General features: G+C 48.6%; 1 protein-coding gene across 4 annotated transcripts in view; it reads left to right on the plus strand.

The window, feature by feature from the left end:
• LOC119958193 (SWI/SNF complex subunit SMARCC2-like) overlaps nt 1–22,757 on the plus strand; it is a 79,270-nt gene extending 56,513 nt beyond the window's left edge. For 3 of the 4 annotated variants that reach the window (XM_038786561.1, XM_038786563.1, XM_038786564.1), the window contains exons 17-18: nt 15,822–16,241; nt 21,951–22,757. In XM_038786561.1, coding sequence (XP_038642489.1) covers nt 15,822–16,241; nt 21,951–22,018 — 488 coding nt within the window. In that variant the 3' untranslated portion in view covers nt 22,019–22,757. The remainder of the gene's footprint in view (nt 1–15,821; nt 16,242–21,950) is intronic. The other variant, XM_038786565.1, reaches the window with a different exon arrangement.
• Nucleotides 22,758–23,185: the final 428 nt, after the last annotated feature.

Genomic DNA, 23,185 nt, shown 5'->3' on the forward strand with positions numbered 1-23,185 from the left:
ACACTGGATCCTTGTACAGTGTCCCAGTCACTGATTACACTGGATCCTTGTACGCTGTCCCAGTCACTGTTTACACTGGATCCTGGTACAGTGTCCCAGTCACTGTTTACACTGGATCCTTGTACGCTGTCCCAGTCACTGATTACACTGGATCCTTGTACGCTGTCCCAGTCACTGTTTACACTGGATCCTTGTACGCTGTCCCAGTCACTGTTTACACTGGATCCTTGTACGCTGTCCCAGTCACTGATTACACTGGATCCTTGTACGCTGTCCCAGTCACTGATTAAACTAGATCCTTGTACGCTGTCCCAGTCACTGATTACGCTGGATCCTTGTACGCTGTCCCAGTCATTGTTTACACTGGATCCTTGTACGCTGTCCCAGTCACTGTTTACACTGGATCCTTGTACGCTGTCCCAGTCACTGATTACACTGGATCCTTGTACGCTGTCCCAGTCACTGATTACACTGGATCCTTGTACGCTGTCCCAGTCACTGTTTACACTGGATCCTTGTACGCTGTCCCAGTCACTGATTACACTGGATCCTTGTACAGTGTACCAGTCACTGCTTAAACTAGATCCTTGTACAGTGTCCCAGTCACTGTTTACACTGGATCCTTGTACGCTGTCCCAGTCACTGTTTACACTGGATCCTTGTACAGTGTACCAGTCACTGATTACACTGGATCCTTGTACGCTGTCCCAGTCACTGATTACACTGGATCCTTGTACGCTGTACCAGTCACTGTTTACACTGGATCCTTGTACGCTGTCCCAGTCACTGTTTACACTGGATCCTTGTACGCTGTCCCAGTCACTGTTTACACTGGATCCTTGTACAGTGTCCCAGTCACTGTTTACACTGGATCCTTGTACGCTGTCCCAGTCACTGCTTACACTGGATCCTTGTACGCTGTCCCAGTCACTGTTTACACTAGATCCTTGTACGCTGTCCCAGTCACTGTTTACACTGGATCCTTGTACGCTGTCCCAGTCACTGTTTACACTGGATCCTTGTACGCTGTCCCAGTCACTGCTTAAACTAGATCCTTGTACAGTGTCCCAGTCACTGATTACACTGGATCCTTGTACGCTGTACCAGTCACTGTTTACACTGGATCATTGTACGCTGTCCCAGTCACTGTTTACACTGGATCCTTGTACGCTGTCCCAGTCACTGTTTACACTGGATCCTTGTACGCTGTCCCAGTCACTGCTTAAACTAGATCCTTGTACGCTGTCCCAGTCACTGTTTACACTAGATCCTTGTACGCTGTCCCAGTCACTGATTACACTGGATCCTTGTACGCTGTCCCAGTCACTGCTTAAACTAGATCCTTGTACGCTGTCCCAGTCACTGTTTACACTGGATCCTTGTACGCTGTACCAGTCACTGATTACACTGGATCCTTGTACAGTGTCCCAGTCACTGATTACACTGGATCCTTGTACGCTGTCCCAGTCACTGTTTACACTGGATCCTTGTACGCTGTCCCAGTCACTGATTACACTGGATCCTTGTACGCTGTCCCAGTCACTGTTTACACTGGACCCTTGTACGCTGTACCAGTCACTGCTTACACTAGATCCTTGTACGCTGTACCAGTCACTGATTACACTGGATCCTTGTACGCTGTCCCAGTCACTGCTTAAACTAGATCCTTGTACGCTGTCCCAGTCACTGATTACACTGGATCCTTGTACGCTGTCCCAGTCACTGCTTAAACTAGATCCTTGTACGCTGTCCCAGTCACTGATTACACTGGATCCTTGTACGCTGTCCCAGTCACTGTTTACACTGGATCCTTGTACGCTGTCCCAGTCACTGTTTACACTGGATCATTGTACAGTGTCCCAGTCACTGTTTACACTGGATCCTTGTACGCTGTCCCAGTCACTGATTACACTGGATCCTTGTACAGTGTCCCAGTCACTGATTACACTGGATCATTGTACAGTGTCCCAGTCACTGTTTACACTGGATCCTTGTACGCTGTCCCAGTCACTGTTTACACTGGATCCTTGTACGCTGTCCCAGTCACTGTTTACACTGGATCATTGTACAGTGTCCCAGTCACTGTTTACACTGGATCCTTGTACGCTGTCCCAGTCACTGATTACACTGGATCCTTGTACGCTGTCCCAGTCACTGCTTAAACTAGATCCTTGTACGCTGTCCCAGTCACTGATTACACTGGATCCTTGTACGCTGTACCAGTCACTGTTTACACTGGATCCTTGTACGCTGTCCCAGTCACTGTTTACACTGGATCCTTGTACAGTGTCCCAGTCACTGTTTACACTGGATCCTTGTACGCTGTCCCAGTCACTGTTTACACTGGATCCTTGTACAGTGTCCCAGTCACTGCTTAAACTAGATCCTTGTACGCTGTACCAGTCACTGATTACACTGGATCCTTGTACAGTGTCCCAGTCACTGTTTACACTGGATCCTTGTACGCTGTACCAGTCACTGTTTACACTGGATCATTGTACGCTGTCCCAGTCACTGTTTAAACTAGATCCTTGTACGCTGTCCCAGTCACTGTTTACACTGGATCCTGGTACAGTGTCCCAGTCACTGTTTACACTGGATCCTTGTACGCTGTCCCAGTCACTGATTACACTGGATCCTTGTACGCTGTCCCAGTCACTGTTTACACTGGATCGTTGTACAGTGTCCCAGTCACTGTTTACACTGGATCCTTGTACGCTGTCCCAGTCACTGTTTACACTGGATCCTTGTACGCTGTCCCAGTCACTGTTTACACTGGATCCTTGTACGCTGTCCCAGTCACTGTTTACACTGGATCCTTGTACGCTGTCCCAGTCACTGTTTACACTGGATCCTTGTACGCTGTCCCAGTCACTGCTTAAACTAGATCCTTGTACACTGTCCCAGTCACTGATTACACTGGATCCTTGTACGCTGTCCCAGTCACTGCTTAAACTAGATCCTTGTACACTGTCCCAGTCACTGATTACACTGGATCCTTGTACAGTGTCCCAGTCACTGTTTACACTGGATCATTGTACAGTGTACCAGTCACTGTTTACACTGGATCATTGTACAGTGTACCAGTCACTGTTTACACTGGATCATTGTACGCTGTCCCAGTCACTGTTTACACTGGATCCTTGTACAGTGTCCCAGTCACTGATTACACTGGATCCTTGTACGCTGTCCCAGTCACTGTTTACACTGGATCCTTGTACGCTGTCCCAGTCACTGTTTACACTGGATCATTGTACAGTGTCCCAGTCACTGTTTACACTGGATCCTTGTACGCTGTCCCAGTCACTGATTACACTGGATCCTTGTACGCTGTACCAGTCACTGTTTACACTGGATCCTTGTACGCTGTCCCAGTCACTGTTTACACTGGATCCTTGTACAGTGTCCCAGTCACTGTTTACACTGGATCCTTGTACGCTGTCCCAGTCACTGTTTACACTGGATCCTTGTACAGTGTCCCAGTCACTGCTTAAACTAGATCCTTGTACGCTGTACCAGTCACTGATTACACTGGATCCTTGTACAGTGTCCCAGTCACTGTTTACACTGGATCCTTGTACGCTGTACCAGTCACTGTTTACACTGGATCCTTGTACGCTGTCCCAGTCACTGTTTACACTGGATCCTTGTACGCTGTCCCAGTCACTGCTTAAACTAGATCCTTGTACGCTGTCCCAGTCACTGTTTACACTGGATCCTTGTACGCTGTCCCAGTCACTGATTACACTGGATCCTTGTACGCTGTCCCAGTCACTGATTAAACTAGATCCTTGTACGCTGTCCCAGTCACTGATTAAACTGGATCCTTGTACGCTGTCCCTGTCACTGCTTACACTGGATCCTTGTACGCTGTCCCAGTTACTGTTTACACTGGATCCTTGTACGCTGTCCCAGTCACTGTTTACACTGGATCCTTGTACGCTGTCCCAGTCACTGTTTACACTGGATCCTTGTACGCTGTCCCAGTCACTGTTTACACTGGATCCTTGTACGCTGTCCCAGTCACTGATTACACTGGATCCTTGTACGCTGTCCCAGTCACTGATTACACTGGATCCTTGTACGCTGTCCCAGTCACTGCTTAAACTAGATCCTTGTACGCTGTACCAGTCACTGTTTACACTGGATCCTTGTACGCTGTCCCAGTCACTGTTTACACTGGATCCTTGTACGCTGTCCCAGTCACTGTTTAAACTAGATCCTTGTACGCTGTACCAGTCACTGATTACACTGGATCCTTGTACAGTGTCCCAGTCATTGTTTACACTGGATCCTTGTACGCTGTCCCAGTCACTGTTTACACTGGATCCTTGTACAGTGTCCCAGTCACTGATTACACTGGATCCTGGTACAGTGTCCCAGTCACTGATTACACTGGATCCTTGTACGCTGTACCAGTCACTGATTACACTGGATCCTTGTACGCTGTCCCAGTCACTGTTTACACTGGATCCTTGTACAGTGTCCCAGTCACTGTTTACACTGGATCCTTGTACAGTGTCCCAGTCACTGTTTACACTGGATCCTTGTACGCTGTCCCAGTCACTGTTTACACTGGATCCTTGTACAGTGTCCCAGTCACTGTTTACACTGGATCCTTGTACAGTGTCCCAGTCACTGTTTACACTGGATCCTTGTACGCTGTCCCAGTCACTGATTACACTGGATCCTTGTACAGTGTCCCAGTCACTGCTTACACTGGATCCTTGTACGCTGTCCCAGTCACTGTTTACACTGGATCCTTGTACGCTGTCCCAGTCACTGCTTACACTGGATCCTTGTACGCTGTCCCAGTCACTGCTTACACTGGATCCTTGTACGCTGTCCCAGTCACTGTTTACACTGGATCCTTGTACGCTGTCCCAGTCACTGCTTACACTGGATCCTTGTACGCTGTCCCAGTCACTGAATCCTTGTACGCTGTCCCAGTCACTGTTTACACTGGATCCTTGTACGCTGTCCCAGTCACTGTTTACACTGGATCCTTGTACGCTGTCCCAGTCACTGCTTAAACTAGATCCTTGTACGCTGTCCCAGTCACTGTTTACACTGGATCCTTGTACGCTGTCCCAGTCACTGCTTAAACTAGATCCTTGTACGCTGTCCCAGTCACTGCTTAAACTAGATCCTTGTACGCTGTCCCAGTCACTGTTTACACTGGATCCTTGTACGCTGTACCAGTCACTGCTTAAACTAGATCCTTGTACGCTGTCCCAGTCACTGATTACACTGGATCCTTGTACGCTGTCCCAGTCACTGTTTACACTGGATCCTGGTACAGTGTCCCAGTCACTGATTACACTGGATCCTTGTACGCTGTCCCAGTCATTGTTTACACTGGATCCTTGTACGCTGTACCAGTCACTGATTACACTGGATCCTTGTACGCTGTACCAGTCACTGATTACACTGGATCCTTGTACGCTGTCCCAGTCACTGATTACACTGGATCCTTGTACGCTGTCCCAGTCACTGTTTACACTGGATCCTTGTACGCTGTCCCAGTCACTGTTTACACTGGGTCCTTGTACGCTGTCCCAGTCACTGCTTAAACTAGATCCTTGTACGCTGTCCCAGTCACTGATTACACTGGATCCTTGACAGTGTCCCAGTCACTGATTACACTGGATCCTTGTACGCTGTCCCAGTCACTGTTTACACTGGATCCTTGTACGCTGTCCCAGTCACTGTTTACACTGGATCCTTGTACGCTGTCCCAGTCACTGTTTACACTGGATCCTGGTACAGTGTCCCAGTCATTGTTTACACTGGATCCTGGTACAGTGTCCCAGTCACTGTTTACTCTGGATCCTTGTACGCTGTCCCAGTCACTGTTTACACTGGATCCTTGTACGCTGTCCCAGTCACTGATTACACTAGATCCTTGTACGCTGTCCCAGTCACTGATTACACTGGATCCTTGTACGCTGTCCCAGTCACTGTTTACACTGGATCCTTGTACGCTGTCCCAGTCACTGTTTACACTGGATCCTTGTACGCTGCCCCAGTCACTGTTTACACTGGATCCTTGTACGCTGTCCCAGTCACTGTTTACACTGGATCCTTGTACGCTGTCCCAGTCACTGCTTACACTGGATCCTTGTACGCTGTACCAGTCACTGATTACACTGGATCCTTGTACGCTGTCCCAGTCACTGCTTAAACTAGATCCTTGTACGCTGTCCCAGTCACTGTTTACACTGGATCCTGGTACAGTGTCCCAGTCATTGTTTACACTGGATCCTGGTACAGTGTCCCAGTCACTGTTTACACTGGATCCTTGTACGCTGTCCCAGTCACTGTTTACACTGGATCCTTGTACGCTGTCCCAGTCACTGTTTACACTGGATCCTTGTACAGTGTCCCAGTCACTGTTTACACTAGATCCTTGTACGCTGTCCCAGTCACTGATTACACTGGATCCTTGTACGCTGTCCCAGTCACTGATTACACTGGATCCTTGTACGCTGTCCCAGTCACTGTTTACACTGGATCCTTGTACAGTGTCCCAGTCACTGTTTACACTGAATCCTTGTACGCTGTCCCAGTCACTGTTTACACTGGATCCTTGTACGCTGTCCCAGTCACTGAATCCTTGTACGCTGTCCCAGTCACTGGATCCTTGTACGCTGTCCCAGTCACTGAATCCTTGTACGCTGTCCCAGTCACTGGATCGTTGTACGCTGTCCCAGTCACTGATTACACTGGATCCTTGTACGCTGTCCCAGTCACTGTTTACACTGGATCCTTGTACGCTGTCCCAGTCACTGTTTACACTGGATCCTTGTACGCTGTCCCAGTCACTGTTTACACTAGATCCTTGTACGCTGTACCAGTCACTGATTACACTGGATCCTTGTACGCTGTCCCAGTCACTGATTACACTGGATCCTTGTACAGTGTCCCAGTCACTGATTACACTAGATCCTTGTACGCTGTCCCAGTCATTGTTTACACTGGATCCTTGTACGCTGTCCCAGTCACTGTTTACACTGGATCCTTGTACGCTGTCCCAGTCACTGATTACACTGGATCCTTGTACGCTGTCCCAGTCACTGAAGGGGCTGCCGTTCAAACAAGCCTGAAATAAATTCCGCTACCTGGGGATCCAAATAGCCCATGACTGGAAAGGGATCCACAAATGGAACCTCACCAGCCTGACGGAGGAAGTAAAAAAGGACCTGCAAAGATGGAACACACTCCCGCTCTCCCTCGCGGGGAGAGTCCAGACGATCAAAATGAACGTACTGCCCAGGTTCCTTTTCCTGTTTAGATCCATTCCGATCTACATCCCCAAGGCCTTTTTCAAAGCGCTGGACAAACATATCATGGCGTTTGTATGGGGGGTAAAAATGCTAGGATCCCAAAGAAGGTCTTACAAAAAACAAAATCCAGGGGGGGGCTAGCCCTCCCGAATCTACAATTCTACCACTGGGCGGCAACAGCCGAGCGAGTAAGGGGATGGATCCAGGAGCCAGAAGCCGAGTGGGTGCGTGCGGAGGAGGCCTCCTGCATGGGAACCTCCCTCTGGGCCCTCGCCACGGCAGCACTCCCATCCCCACCCAAAAAACACTCCACCAGCCCAGTGGTGACAGCCACCCTCCAATCCTGGAACCAACTGCGGCAGCAATTTGGCCTGAACAAAATGTCGGACAAGGCTCCCATCTGCAACAACCATAGGTTCAAACCAGCACTGACTGACGCCACCTTCAAAAGGTGGAGACAGGACGGGGGGACACTGACAGTCAGGGACCTATACACGGACGACAGGATCGCAACACTGGACGAACTGACAGAGAAATTTCAGCTAGCTGGGGGGAACGAGCTACGGTACCTGCAGCTCAAAAACTTCCTACGAAAGGAGACAAGGACGTACCCACAACCGCCACGACAGACACTACTGGAAGACCTACTGGACGCAAGTGTCCTAGAGAAAGGGAACTGTAGTGACATGTATGACCGACTGGTAGATAGGGACGACACCGTACTGGACGCAACAAGAAGGAAATGGGAGGACGACCTGGGGATGGAGATAGGGTGGGGACTCTGGAGCGAAGCACTGCATAGGGTCAATTCCACCTCCACGTGCGCAAGGCTCAGCCTGACGCAACTAAAAGTGGTACATAGAGCCCACTTAACGAGAAACCGTATGAGTAGGTTCTTCCCGGAGGTGGAGGACAGATGTGAGCGATGCCAAAGAGGCCCGGCCAACCACGCCCACATGTTCTGGTCTTGCCCCAGACTTGTGGAGTACTGGACAGCCTTCTTCGAGGCTATGTCCAAAGTGGTGGGGGTGAGGGTGGAGCCATGCCCGATAGTGGCGGTCTTCGGGGTTTCAGACCAGCCAGATCTATTCCTGGGGAGGAGGGCGGACGCCCTTGCCTTTGCCTCCCTGATTGCCCGCCGTAGAATCCTGTTTGGCTGGCGGTCAGCAGCACCACCCAGAGCTGCAGACTGGCTGTCCGACCTCTCGGAATCTCTCCAAATGGAGAAAATCAAATTCGCCATCCGAGGGTCGGACGACGGCTTCCACAGAACGTGGGAGCCATTCATGCAACTGTTCCGGGACCTGTTTGTGGCCAACGTACATGAGGAAGAATAGTCGGGTGGCCAAGAACCAGGGGAAAATGGACGGGAATCGGGGGAAGGTAGCCGGGGGGAGGGGGGGGGGGGCTACGGGCTCGGTATGGGGGTTTGATGGCAAGCCAAGGCCCAAAACCAAACTATAAATAAATGCCTATAAACATGTGCCTCGGCCATATTGGGGAATGTAAAATATGTATGCTGGCTAAAGGGGGCGGCCACAATTATTGTTATGAAGATGCTTACCTGTAAATATTCATGTTAAATTTTTGTGTTTTCCTTTTTTTCTTCTCTCTCTCTAATAACTTGTAATTTGTCATATATAAAATATGAAAACTCAATAAAAAAACATTTATAATTTTGTTTGTTAGCCACAGATAATGCATCCATCTCATAGTATTTCTGTATCAGTGGAATATGTGTTTGGAAGTTATGGAATATTTTCTTTCATGTTTACCACTAGAACATAGAACATTACAGCGCAGTACGGGCCCTTCAGCCTTCGATGTTGCGCCGACCCTGAAACCATCTGAAGCCTATCTGACATACACTATTCCATTTTCATCCATATGTCTATCCAGTGACCACTTAAATGCCCTTAAAGTTGGCGAGTCTACTACTGTTGCAGGCAGGGCGTTCCACACCCCTACTACTCTCTGAGTAAAGAAACTGCCTCTGACGTCTGTCCTATATCTACCACCCCTCAATTTAAAGCTATGTCCCCTCGTGTTGGTCATCACCATCCGAGGAAAAAGACTCTCACTGTCCACCCTATCTAACCCTCTGACTATCTTATATGTCTCTATTAAGTCACCTCTCAGACTTCTCCTCTCTAATGAAAACAACCTCAAGTCCCTGAGCCTTTCCTCGTAAGACCTTCCCTCCATACCAGGCAACATCCTAGTAAATCTCCTCTGAACCCTTTCCAAAGCTTCCACATCCTTCCTATAATGTGGTGACCAGAACTGCATGCAGTACTCCAGGAGCGGCCGCACCAGAGTTATGTACAGCTGCAGCATGACCTTGTGGCTCCGAAACTCAATCCCCCTACTGATAAAGGCTAGCACACTATATGCCTTCTTAACAGCCCTATTAACCTGGGTGGCAACTTTCAGGGATTTATGTACCTGGGTGCCGAGATCTCTCTGTTCATCTACACTACCAAGGATCTTGCCATTAGCCCAGTACTCTGCATTCCTGTTACTCCTTCCAAAGTGAACCACCTCACACTTTTCCGCATTAAACTCCATCTGCCACCTCTCAGCCCAGCTCTGCAGCTTATCTATGTCCCTCTGTATCCTATAACATCCTTCAGCACTATCCACAACTCCACCGACCTTCGTGTCATCTGCAAATTTACTAACCCATCCTTCTACACCCTCTTCCAGGTCATTTATAAAAATGACAAACAGCAGTGGCCCCAAAACAGATCCTTGCGGTACAACACTAGTAACTGAACTCCAGGATGAACATTTGCCATCAACCACCACCCTCTGTCTTCTTTCAGCTAGCCAATTACTGATCCAAACCGCTAAATCACCTTCAATCCCATACTTCCTTATTTTCTGCAATAGCCTACCGTGGGGAACCTTATCAAACGCCTTACTGAAATCCATATACACCACATCAACCGCTTTACCCTCATCCACCTGTTTGGTCACCTTCTCAAAAAACTCAATAAGGTTTGTGAGGCATGACCTACCCTTCACAAAACCGTGTTGACTATCGCTAATCAACTTGTTCTTTTCAAGATGATTATAAACCCTATCTCTTATAACCTTTTCCAACATTTTACCCACAACCGAAGTAAGGCTCACAGGTCTATAATTACCAGGGTTGTCTCTACTCCCCTTCTTGAACAAGGGGACAACATTTGCTATCCTCCAGTCTTCCGGCACTATTCCTGTCGGCAAAGACGACATAAAGATCAAGGACAAAGGCTCTGCAATCTCCTCCCTGGCTTCCCAGAGAATCCTAGGATAAATCCCATCTGGCCCAGGGGACTTATCTATTTTTACACTTTCCAAAATTGCTAACACCTCCTCCTTGTGAACCTCAATTCCATCTAGCCTGGTCGACTGAACCTGAGTATTCTCCTCGACAACATTGTCTTTCTCCAGTGTAAACACTGACAAAAAATATCCATTTAACGCTTCCCCTATCTCCTCTGATTCCACACACAACTTTCCACTACTATCCTTGATTGGCCCTAATCTTACTCTAGTCATTCTTTTGTTCCTGATATACCTATAGAAAGCCTTAGGGTTTTCCTTGATCCTATCCGCCAACGACTTTTCGTGTCCTCTCCTCGCTCTTCTTAACTCTCCCTTTAGGTCCTTCCTGGTTAACTTGTAACTCTCAAGTGCCCTAACTGAGCCTTCATGTCTCATCCTAACATAAGCCTTCTTCTTCCTCTTGACAAGTGCTTCAACTTCCTTAGTAAACCACGGTTCCCTTGCTCGACAACTTCCTCCCTGCCTGACAGGTACATACTTATCAAGGACACGCAGTAGCTGTTCCTTGAAAAAGCTCCACATTTCAATTGTACCCATCCCCTGCAGTTTCCTTCCTCATCCTATACATCCTAAATCTTGCCGAATAGCATCATAATTGCCTTTCCCCCAGCTATAATTCTTGCCTTGCGGTATATACCTATCCCTGCCCATTGCTAAAGTAAACATACTACTTATGTACCATCTTAGCTTTTAACCTACTTTTCCAGTTTACTTCAACCAACTCTGTCTTCATTTCCTTATTTTTAAGTTTAAGACACTACTTTCAGAACAAAGTTTCTCACCCTCAAATTGAATGTAAAATTCTACCATGTTATGATCTCTCTTGATGTGGAGATGCCGGCGTTGGACTGGGGTGAGCACAGTAAGAAGTCTTACAACACCAGGTTAAAGTCCAACAGGTTTGTTTCAAACACGAGCTTTCGGAGCACGGCTCCTTCTTCACCTGAAGAAGGAGCCGTGCTCCGAAAGCTCGTGTTTGAAACAAACCTGTTGGACTTTAACCTGGTGTTGTAAGACTTCTTACTATGATCTCTCTTGGCTGCAGGATTCCTAATTTTCTATTAATTCATGGGATGTGGGTCAGCATTTATTGCCCATCCCCGAGGGTAGTTAAGAGTCAGCCACATCGCTGTGGGCCTGGAGTCACATGTAGGCCAGACCGGGTAAGGACGGCAGATTTCCTTCCCTGAAGGACACTTGTGAACTAGATGGGTTTTTACGACAATTGACAATGGTTGCATGATCATCTTTAGACTTTTTATTCCAGATTTTTATTGAATTCAAATCATTTTTTTAAAATAAATTTAGAATACCCAATTATTTTTTCCAATTAAGGGGCAATTTAGCGTGGCCAATCCACCTACCCTGCACATCTTTGGGTTGTGGGGGTGAAACCCACGCAGACACGGGGAGAATGTGCAAACTCCACACGGACAGTGACCCAGGGCCGGGATTCGAACCCGGGTCCTCAGCGCCGTAGGCAGCAATGCTAACCACTGTGCCACCGTGCTGCCCTTCAAATCATGAGGTCATTAATTTATCCTGTCTCCTTCCACATTAGCAGGACTAGACTGTTCCCTGGTTGGTTCCAGAACATATTGTGACAAAGAATTGTCACAAATACATTTGGTTAACTGATCCTCCGGGCTAGCTTTGCCAATTTGATTTGTCCGATATTTATGAGGATTAAAATTGTTCACGCTTATTACAGTATCTTTCCCACTAGCTGCCATTATTTCTTGAATTATACACTTGCAGTGTAGCTGTAGGGAGCCTATAAGCCACTCTCACGAAGGACAACTTTCCCTTGCTATTTCTCACCTCCGCTCAAACTGATTCTACATCTTGATCTTCCGAGCTGAGATCATTTCTCACTACTTTACTCAAGTTAATCTTTGTTAACAGAGCTACCCCATCTCGTTTGCTTCCTTCCTGTCCTTCTAAATGTAAGATACCCTTGAATACTCAGTTCCCAGCCTTGGTCACGATGTAAGTACATCTCTGCAATGGTTATCATACCGTGTCCGGAAAGTGGAGCTGAGTCCACAAAAGATCAGCCATGATCTAATTGAATGGCGGAGCAGGCTCGAGGGGCCAGATGGCCTACTCCTGCTCCTAGTTCTTATGTTCTTATGTTATCAACTTATCAATCTTGTTAGAAATGCTGTGTGCATTCAGATAAAGAACCCTGAATTTTAGCCCTTTGCCATTTATACCTACTGTAACCTTCCTTGTTTGGGCACTGTTTTATCTGTACGCTCTGTTTCTTCCCGTCACATTCTGGTTATCGTTACCCATATCACTTCCTGACACTATTGCCGTGTCCTTCCTCTTTAATTTTCCAAATCTCCCCTCGCATGAACTCTCTCTCTCTCTCTCTCTTTCTCTCTCTTTCTCCCCCCACCTCTCCATGATTTAGTTTAAAGCCTTCTCTACAACCTGGGTTATATGATTCACCAGGACATTAGTCACAGCACAGTTCAGGTGAAGGCCATCCTAGTGGAATAGCTCCCTCTATTCCCAGTTCTGGTTCCAGTGCCCCATGAATTGAAACCCATTTGTCCCACACTAAACTTTGAGTCGGTCGTGCATTTAGCTCTCTTACACTGCGTCCAGTTGCTCGTGGCTCAAGTAGTAATCCAGAGATTATTACCTTCGTGATTCCGCTCTTTAATTTGGCCCCTAGCTGCTCATAGAATCATAGAATTTACAGTGCAGAAGGCCATCGGGCCATTCAGTCTGCACAGGCCTTTACAAAGAGCACCCTACTCAAGCCCACGTCTCCACCCTATCCCCGTAACCCAGGAATAGCCACTTAACCTTTTTGGACACTAAGGGGCAATTGATCATGGCCAATCCACCTAACCTGCACATCTTTGGACTGTGGGAGGAAACCGGAGCACCCGGAGGAAACCCACGCACACACGGGGAGAACGTGCAGACCCCACGCAGACAGTGACCCAAGCCGGGAATCGAACCTGGGACCCTGGAGCTGTGAAGCAACTGTGCTAACCACTATGCTGCCGTACCTATATCATTGGTGCCATGTGGACCATGGCAATTGGACCCTTCCCCTCCCACTCTCAAGTTTCTCTTCAGCCCTGAGGAGCTGTTCTTAACCCTGGCATGGGCAGGAAACACAGCCTTTGGGGCTCATGCTGTCAGCTGCAGAGAATATTATCGAACCTCCCAACTATACTGTCCCATACCACAACCACATTCCTTTCTAAACCCACAACTAAAATGTCTCCCTGCACCATGGTGCTGCGGCAAGTTTGCTCATCCTCCCTGCAGTCTCTGCTCTCGTCCACAGAGGCTGTAAAAATCTGTTGGAAAGCTAGCTGGGCCAAGAGAACAGCGTTCACACCCACCATCAAACCACTCTTCCTTTCCCTAGTCAAGTGCATCCTGTGTCACACCTTAAACTGAATTCAGCTCAACCGGGCACATGAGGACGTGGAGTTGACCCTGTGAAGGGCCTCACTCCAAACCTCACCAGTAAGAATAGGGCCCAATTCACTTTCCTATATCGCCCTCACGCCGCTTGATGGAGCAGAATCCAGCGAGAGAATTTGGCCATAAAAGTCTGAAATAGACCCTTCGCCAGGCCGAGCCAGGGACAGAGTCCTCTTCATCAAGGAAGAAGGCGCATGTTCATTTTAATAGTCTGAATCCTACCCGCCAAAGATAGAGAGAGGTTGTTCCACCTCTCAAGTCTCTTTGACATTATTAACCAGGCTTGCGTAATTCAACTTATGAAGTGGGGCCCAGGTGTGGTCCCCCAGATCGGGAAAACTAGTATTAGAGAGGCGAAAAGGTAACTAACCCAATTGAGCTCGCCTCCCAAGGAGGTTACCCGGGAAACATTCGCTCTTGCCTAAATTCATTTATTTTTATTTATTTATAAATTTAGAGTACCCAATTATTTTTTTCCAATTAAGGGGCAATGTAGCGTGGCCAATCCACCTACCCTACACATATTTGGGTTGTGGGGGTGAGACCCACGCAGACACCAGGGGAGAATGTGCAAACTCCACACGGACAGTGACCCGGGGCCAGGATCGAACCCGGGTCCTCAGCACTGTGAGGCTAACCACTGTGCCCCCCCCCCCCCCAAATTCAGTTTATATCTCAAGAAGGAGCCAACGGTGTTGAATAACTTTATTATGTTGTTGATGGAGGGGGCTGGGTCTGTAATATAAAGACGTAGGTCAACCCCACAGAGAGACACCCGATGCTCCACCCCATCTCGGCCAATACCCCTCCACCAACTAGAGGACCTCAATGCTATAGAGAGCGGCTCTATCGCCAGTTCGAACAAAAGTGGACAAAGTTGGCAGCCCTGCCTACTGTCCAAATAATTGGATGAGGTTACGGGGATACGGTGGGGGTGTGGGCCTAGGGAGGGTGCTCTTTCGGAGGGACGGTGCAGACTCGATGGGCCAAATGGCCTCCTTCTGCACTGTAGTGCTTCTATGATTATTACTAGTTACAGGTTGGATACACCTATTACTACCCAGTGAGTTCTTGTGATACTGTACCTTATGAGGGGAATTTGAGTGACCAGTATTAGGGCAGCACGGTGGCACAGTGTTTAGCACTGCTGCCTCACAGCGCCAGCGACCCGGGTTCAATTCCAACCTTGGGTGACAGTGCAGACTCGGCGGGCTGCGTGGCTTCCTTCTGCTCTGAAGGGATTTTATGATTCTATTTGTATTGGTTATCAGTCCAGTTTTAGTGAGTTACTATTAGTTATTGGTGGAATTAATATTTCCCGTTGAGCTCTGGTTCTCCTCCCCACCCCAACCCCACCCACCCACCATGAAACAGCCACCACAAATTTGGGGCCGGTCCCCCCCCCCCTGACGAAGCCCCGATGTGCCCCCTTCAGTTTACTGCCCCGTCCCCCACATCCCCAAGCCACAGCAACAATGCTCTCTCTCTCTCAGATTGTAATTTGGCTTTTCCAGAGGCCCCAAACCCTGAATCGAGTTAAAATTGCAGTGAGAGTTGTACAGTTAATTCCAGTTGGATCAATTTTCTGTTTCCACTTTTACATATGTTTCATATCCTGGAGGAGGTGCAGTGCCCGCTTTCTGTGTTGGAAGGTTGACTAATAGCTGCTAACAATGAGAATCCTTGAAAATAAAACACGCTGATTTGTTATGGACAGAAACTAGAAGTTGCTTTTTCTCTTTGCAGGTCAGCCGCCATTTCCAAGTCAACAAACTCCAAACCAGCTGATGCCCAGTAACATGCCAGTTGGCATACCTGCGAACATGTCTGGTAATATGGCTGCTGGTATGCCTTGTGCTGTGCCAGCCATTATTGCATGTAGCATGGGTAGTGTCATCGCAGAAAACGTTCCTGCTAACCTCCCTGCTAGCACGCCAAACCCAGTGCATGGCCATGTACCCAGTAGCATGTCTGGGGGTGTCACTGGCAACCTGTGTATTGGGTTGCCAGGAGGTTTGCCTGTAGATCTGCCTAGTTCTGTACATCCTAACATAGCCGGAAACATCATCCCCTCCTCCATGTCTCTAACTTCCACCCCAGCGTCCGCAGCTGCTCAAAGCCCTGCTATTGTAGCTGCCATGCAGGGGAACACAAGTCCATTGGCAGGTGAGAAGTGATGCTTGGCATTTTAATTTTATGGCTGTATTAGATTGTAAATATACATGAGTAACATAATATTAACCTGTATGTGATCTGGGGACTGAGAAATCAATCAAAAACTAAATGGTGAAATGACCTGGCGAGTCCCTTTCCACACTGCACTGCACCGCAATATGGCGCATGAGGAAGAAACTGTTGTTACTGGAGGGGTAACTTCAGTCTGTGGGAATAATGAAAATTAAATAGAAGCAGGTGGGATGCTGTCCTTTCACACTCTGGGACTGGGTACAGTGGGTTATCACACTGTCCTTTCACACTCTGGGACTGGGTACAGTGGGTTATCACACTGTCCTTTCACACTCTGGGACTGGGTACAGTGGGTTATCACACTGTCCTTTCACACTCTGGGACTGGGTACAGTGGGTTATCACACTGTCCTTTCACACTCTGGGACTGGGTACAGTGGGTTATCACACTGTCCTTTCACACTCTGGGACTGGGTACAGTGGGTTATCACACTGTCCTTTCACACTCTGGGACTGGGTACAGTGGGTTATCACACTGCCCTTTCACACTCTGGGACTGGGTACAGTGGGTTATCACACTGCCCTTTCACACTCTGGGACGGGGTACAGTGGGTTATCACACTGTCCTTTCACACTCTGGGACTGGGTACAGTGGGGTATCACACTGTCCTTTCACACTCTGGGACTGGGTACAGTGGGTTATCGCACTGTCCTTTCACACTCTGGGACTGGGTACAGTGGGTTATCACACTGTCCTTTCACACTCTGGGACTGGGTACAGTGGGTTATCACACTGACCTTTCTCACACTGGGACTGGGTACAGTGGGTTATCACACTGTCCTTTCACACTCTGGGTCTGGGTACAGTGGGTTATCACCCTGCCCTTTCACACTCTGGGACTGGGTACAGTGGGTTATCACACTGTCCTTTCACACTCTGGGACTGGGTACAGTGGATTATCACACTGCCCGTTCACACTCTGGGACTGGGTACAGTGGGTTATCACACTGTCCTTTCACACTCTGGGACTGGGTACAGTGGGTTATCACACTGTCCTTTCACACTCTGGGACTGGGTACAGTGGGTTATCACACTGTCCTTTCACACTCTGGGACTGGGTACAGTGGGTTATCACACTGTCCTTTCACACTCTGGGACTGGGTACAGTGGATTATCACACTGTCCTTTCACACTCTGGGACTGGGTACAGTGGGTTATCACACTGTCCTTTCACACTGGGACTGGGTACAGTGGGTTATCACACTGACCTTTCACACTCTGGGACTGGGTACAGTGGGTTATCACACTGTCCTTTCACACTCTGGGACTGGGTACAGTGGCTTATCACACTGTCCTTTCACACTCTGGGACTGGGTGGTACAGTGGGTTATCACACTGTCCTTTCACACTCTGGGTTTGGGTACAGTGGGTTATCGCACTCTGGGACTGGGTACAGTGGGTTATCACACTGTCCTTTCACACTCTGGGACTGGATGTTACAGTTGGTTATCACACTGTCCTTTCACACTCTGGGACTGTGTACAGTGGGTTGTCACACTGTCCTTTCACACTCTGGGACTGGGTACAGTGGGTTATCACACTGCCCTTTCACACTCTGGGACTGGGTACAGTGAGTTATCACACTGTCCTTTCACACTCTGGGACTGGGTACAGTGGGTTATCACACTGCCCTTTCACACTCTGGGACTGGGTACAGTGGGGTATCACACTGTCCTTTCACACTCTGGGACTGGGTACAGTGGGTTATCACACTGCCCGTTCACACTCTGGGACTGGGTACAGTGGGTTATCACACTGACCTTTCACACTCTGGGACTGGGTACAGTGGGTTATCACACTGTCCTTTCACACTCTGGGACTGGGTACAGTGGGTTATCACACTGTCCTTTCACACTCTGGGACTGGGTACAGTGGGGTATCACACTGTCCTTTCACACTCTGGGACTGGGTACAGTGGGTTATCACACTGTCCTTTCACACTCTGGGACTGGGTACAGTGGCTTATCACACTGTCCTTTCACACTCTGGGACTGGGTGGTACAGTGGGTTATCACACTGTCCTTTCACACTCTGGGTTTGGGTACAGTGGGTTATCGCACTCTGGGACTGGGTACAGTGGGTTATCACACTGTCCTTTCACACTGGGACTGGGTACAGTGGGTGATCACACTGACCTTTCACACTCTGGGACTGGGTACAGTGGGTTATCACACTGTCCTTTCACACTCTGGGACTGGGTACAGTGGGTTATCACACTGTCCTTTCACACTCTGGGACTGGGTGGTACAGTGGGTTATCACACTGTCCTTTCACACTCTGGGACTGGGTACAGTGGCTTATCACACTGTCCTTTCACACTCTGGGACTGGGTACAGTGGGTTATCACACAGTCCTTTCACACTCTGGGACTGGGTACAGTGGGTTATCACACTGTCCTTTCACACTCTGGGACTGGGTACAGTGGGTTATCACACTGTCCTTTCACACTCTGGGACTGGGTACAGTGGCTTATCACACTGTCCTTTCACACTCTGGGACTGGGTGGTACAGTGGGTTATCACACTGTCCTTTCACACTCTGGGTTTGGGTACAGTGGGTTATCGCACTCTGGGACTGGGTACAGTGGGTTATCACACTGTCCTTTCACACTCTGGGACTGGATGTTACAGTGGGTTATCACACTGTCCTTTCACACTCTGGGACTGTGTACAGTGGGTTATCACACTGTCCTTTCACACTCTGGGACTGGGTACAGTGGGTTATCACACTGCCCTTTCACACTCTGGGACTGGGTACAGTGGGTTATCACACTGTCCTTTCACACTCTGGGACTGGGTACAGTGGGTTCTTTCACACTCTGGGACTCTGTTTGATCGGGACAGTGTAGAGGGAGCTTTACTCTGTATCTAACCCCGTGCTGTACCTGTCCTGGGAGTGTTTGATGGGGACAGTGTAGAGGGAGCTTTACTCTGTATCTAACCCCGTGCTGTACCTGTCCTGGGAGTGTTTGATGGGGACAGTGGAGAGGGAGCTTTACTCTGTATCTAACCCCGTGCTGTACCTGTCCTGGGAGTGTTTGATGGGGACAGTGTAGAGGGAGCTTTTCTCTGTATCTAACCCTGTGCTGTCCCTGTCCTGGGAATGTTTGATGGGGACAGTGTAGAGGGAGCTTTACTCTGTATCTAACCCCGTGCTGTACCTGTCCTGGGAGTGTTTGATGGGGACAGTGTAGAGGGAGCTTTACTCTGTATCTAACCCCGTACTGTACCTGTCCTGGGAGTGTTTGATGGGGACAGTGTAGAGGGAGCTTTACTCTGTATCTAACCCCGTGCTGTACCTGTCCTGGGAGTGTTTGATGGGGACAGTGTAGAGGGAGCTTTACTCTGTATCTAACCCCGTACTGTACCTGTCCTGGGAGTGTTTGATGGGGACAGTGTAGAGGGAGCTTTACTCTGTATCTAACCCCGTGCTGTACCTGTCCTGGGAGTGTTTGATGGGGACAGTGTAGAGGGAGCCTTACTCTGTATCTAACCCCGTGCTGTACCTGTCCTGGGAGTGTTTGCTGGGGACAGTGTAGAGGGAGCTTTACTCTGTATGTAACCCCGTGCTGTACCTGTCCTGGGAGTGTTTGATGGGAACAGTGTAGGGGGAGCTTAACTCTGTATGTAACCCCGTGCTGTACCTGTCCTGGGAGTGTTTGATGGGGACAGTGTAGAGGGAGCTTTACTCTGTACCTAACCCCGTGCTGTACCTGTCCTGGGAGTGTTTGATGGGGACAGTGTAGAGGGAGCTTTACTCTGTATCTAACCCCGTGCTGTACCTGTCCTGGGAGTGTTTGATGGGGACAGTGTGGAGGGAGCTTTACTCTGTATCTAACCCCGTGCTGTCCCTCTCCTGGGAGTGTTTGATGGGGACAGTGTAGAGGGAGCTTTACTCTGTATCTAACCCCGTGCTGTACCTGTCCTGGGAGTATTTGATGGGGACAGTGTAGAGGGAGCTTTACTCTGTATCTAACCCCGTGCTGTACCTGTCCTGGGAGTGTTTGATGGGGACAGTGTAGAGGGAGCTTTACTCTGTATCTAACCCCGTGCTGTACCTGTCCTGGGAGTGTTTGATGGGGACAGTGTGGAAGGAATAGGCATGATCCGAGGGTGTGATCGTTTAGGGATCTCCCTGTCCTGAACGTGTCTGTATGATTTGATCACACCATCCTCCTCTAACCCTCTCCGTTGTGGTTGAGCTGGGCGGGGCTCCTCTCCCCTGGCTGCAATCTAATCTGTCAAATCATAGCCAGAGAATCTTGTTCCCACACCATTACTTCTGGGTCATCTCGTCCGTCTCTCTCTCTCTCTGCTGTGAGGTGCTTTAGAAGTGCTATCTAAATCCAGGTTGTTGTTAATCTGGAGAGCAGAGCGAGAATCGCATGGAAGAATTGATTTTGTCGGGGGCTTCATTCCGGTGCTGGGGAATCATGGGAAGTTGCAAAATCAGATCGGTGTGAGGAGATGTGAGGGAGGAGGAAAGGCAAAAAAACTCATCTAATCAGCCTGCTGACTTCTCCTTTTAAATTGAAAGCAGAAACCTTGAAAAGACTTTGGCCTGAAGGGTAACCTGAAGTAGGATGAAGGGCTTTTCGACGGAGAACTGGTCATCCCTAATTTAGAAAGGCGATTATTAATCTGTTGTAGATTCTAATTGTTGTACTGCTCTCCATTTCCAAAATCTTATTCTTGCATTTGTTTTAACTTGAATAATGTGTAATGGGCAGGTAACAGTGTGAACGGCAAGCCAGATGCTGTGAGCTGTGTGGAACCCACCAGAGGTGTCCACTCATTCACACCAGGCCATGTGTTTCTGCATCACAAGGGGCGGTACGGTGACGCAGTGGTTATAATAATCTTTATTATCGTCTTTATTGTCACAAGTAGGCTTACATTAACACATTATTGAAGTTACTGTGAAAAGCCCCTAGTCGCCACATTCCGGCGCCTGTTCGGGTCACAGAGGGAGAATTCAGAATGTCCAATTCACCTAACAACACGTCTTTCGGGACTTGTGGGAGGAAACCGGAGCACCCGGAGGAAACCCACGCAGACACGGGGAGAACGTGCAGACTCTGCACAGATAGTGACCCAAGCCGGGAATAGAACCTGCAACTCTGGAGCGGTGAAGCCACGGTGCTATCGTGCTGGTCTCGCACAGCTGCCTCACCGCGCCGAGGACCCAGGTTCGATCCCGGCCCCGGGTCACTCCGTGTGGAGTTTGCACGTTCTCCCCATGCCTGTGTGGGTCTCACCCCCACAGCACAAAGATGTGCAGGGTAGGTGGATTGACCATGCCAAATTGTCCCTTAATTGGGAAAAAATAATTGGGTGCACTAAATTTTAAAAATAAGAGGGAAAAAAAGTGTTTCTGCCAAACTACCTTTGACCATGTCAGTATTCATAGAGCAGTGAATGTGAGCAATGATTTTTCCGCTGTGGATTTTACATCCACTGGGAAATCAGCTTGTTATTTTGGTGGTCAGTGTTGCTGTGAGGCACCCATTCCTGACCTCTTCCCTTTGGCTCCCAGGTCTCCACTTGAGGAGCCGGAGAAGGCCGTGGGTGAAAATCCACTCTGCCGCCTCCATCCCACCCCTTTAAAAGATGTTGGTTTATTTTGCAGAGCAAGGTGCCACGATGCAGTCAGAGGTGCTGGCAACCCCGTCAGCAGCAGTGCCACCGTCACAGTGAGGTGAACCATCTGGAGCCAGATGCAGCATTCTTATTTCGAATGAATATGGCGTACGAGTGTGAGGAACAGTTGGGGCGGAAATGCTGAGATTTTCTTCTTCGCAAGTTGAATGTGGCTAAATGAAACGGCAATTCTGATCATTAGTGGAGGTGATTCTGATGTCAGTATTGTAAGAGATAGTATGTACAATGGAAAGTGACAATGCTACACAGACCAATGTAGAACTCATTGTATAATACTAAGCTACTATTGCCAATGCATACTCACCATCCACACTCGATTTAATAAGCATCTGACATCTTTTGAAACTAACTAGGTTCCATTGCAAATATACCAAACTGTCATCATTAATTTGAGTGCGCTTGTCCCTATTCTTTGTTCAATGCATTGTTGACTTCTGCTATTTTCCATATTGTGTCAATTGTGAATTATCTCATTGTGCCAATTTCGGGATTTGTGGGGGGGGGGGGGGGATGTCATTTGATGTTGAGAAGACAATAGCTGGCTGTGGAGTTTTTTAAAAATTTTGTTCTTGCTTTACAATCAGCAGTTTACATGCTCAGTATTTCTACCCTTCACCCTGATCCATTGTATCGATGTGGTAATATTGTCAGCTTGGGAGTATGGCGGAGCCAGAGGTTAGGAATTCCACGTTTAGAGGATGCGGGACACCGTATCTCAAGAGGTTGTCTTCCATTTTCATTTAGCAGGTTGCAAAATCAGTGAGAGATTGGAGAGGTGGGGGGGGGGGGGGGGGGGGGGGGGGGGGGGGAGAAAGAGGGGGGAGAGGGGGGCTGGGCATTGACCCAGGACAGGTAGATGTACAAGTCAGCCCAGGGCAGCACATTGCATCTGTTTGTGTCAACCCCCGCCTCCCCTTTCTGGCTGGAAAGAATTTATATTTCAGTCCTGTTCCCGAGCCTTTTCTAATCTGACTTTGAGAAAGAGCTTGGCTTCCTTTGATATTGATTGGAGGAACATATTTGTGCGTAATTTTAGATCAAGTAATTTCAACAGGGCGAGTTTCGCCCTGTCTCCCTGTGCTAGTGAGATCCTCTGGCGGCCCCATTGTTTCTTCGTGGTGTCTGTTCATTTGTTTTTTTTTAAGATTTTGTTTCTCCTGGTGCTGGAGCAGTCCTTAATGTTGAAAATGATACTGTTGGGAC

The sequence above is a fragment of the Scyliorhinus canicula genome, chromosome 28 (genome assembly GCF_902713615.1).
Source record: "Scyliorhinus canicula chromosome 28, sScyCan1.1, whole genome shotgun sequence".
Lineage (NCBI taxonomy): Eukaryota > Metazoa > Chordata > Chondrichthyes > Carcharhiniformes > Scyliorhinidae > Scyliorhinus > Scyliorhinus canicula.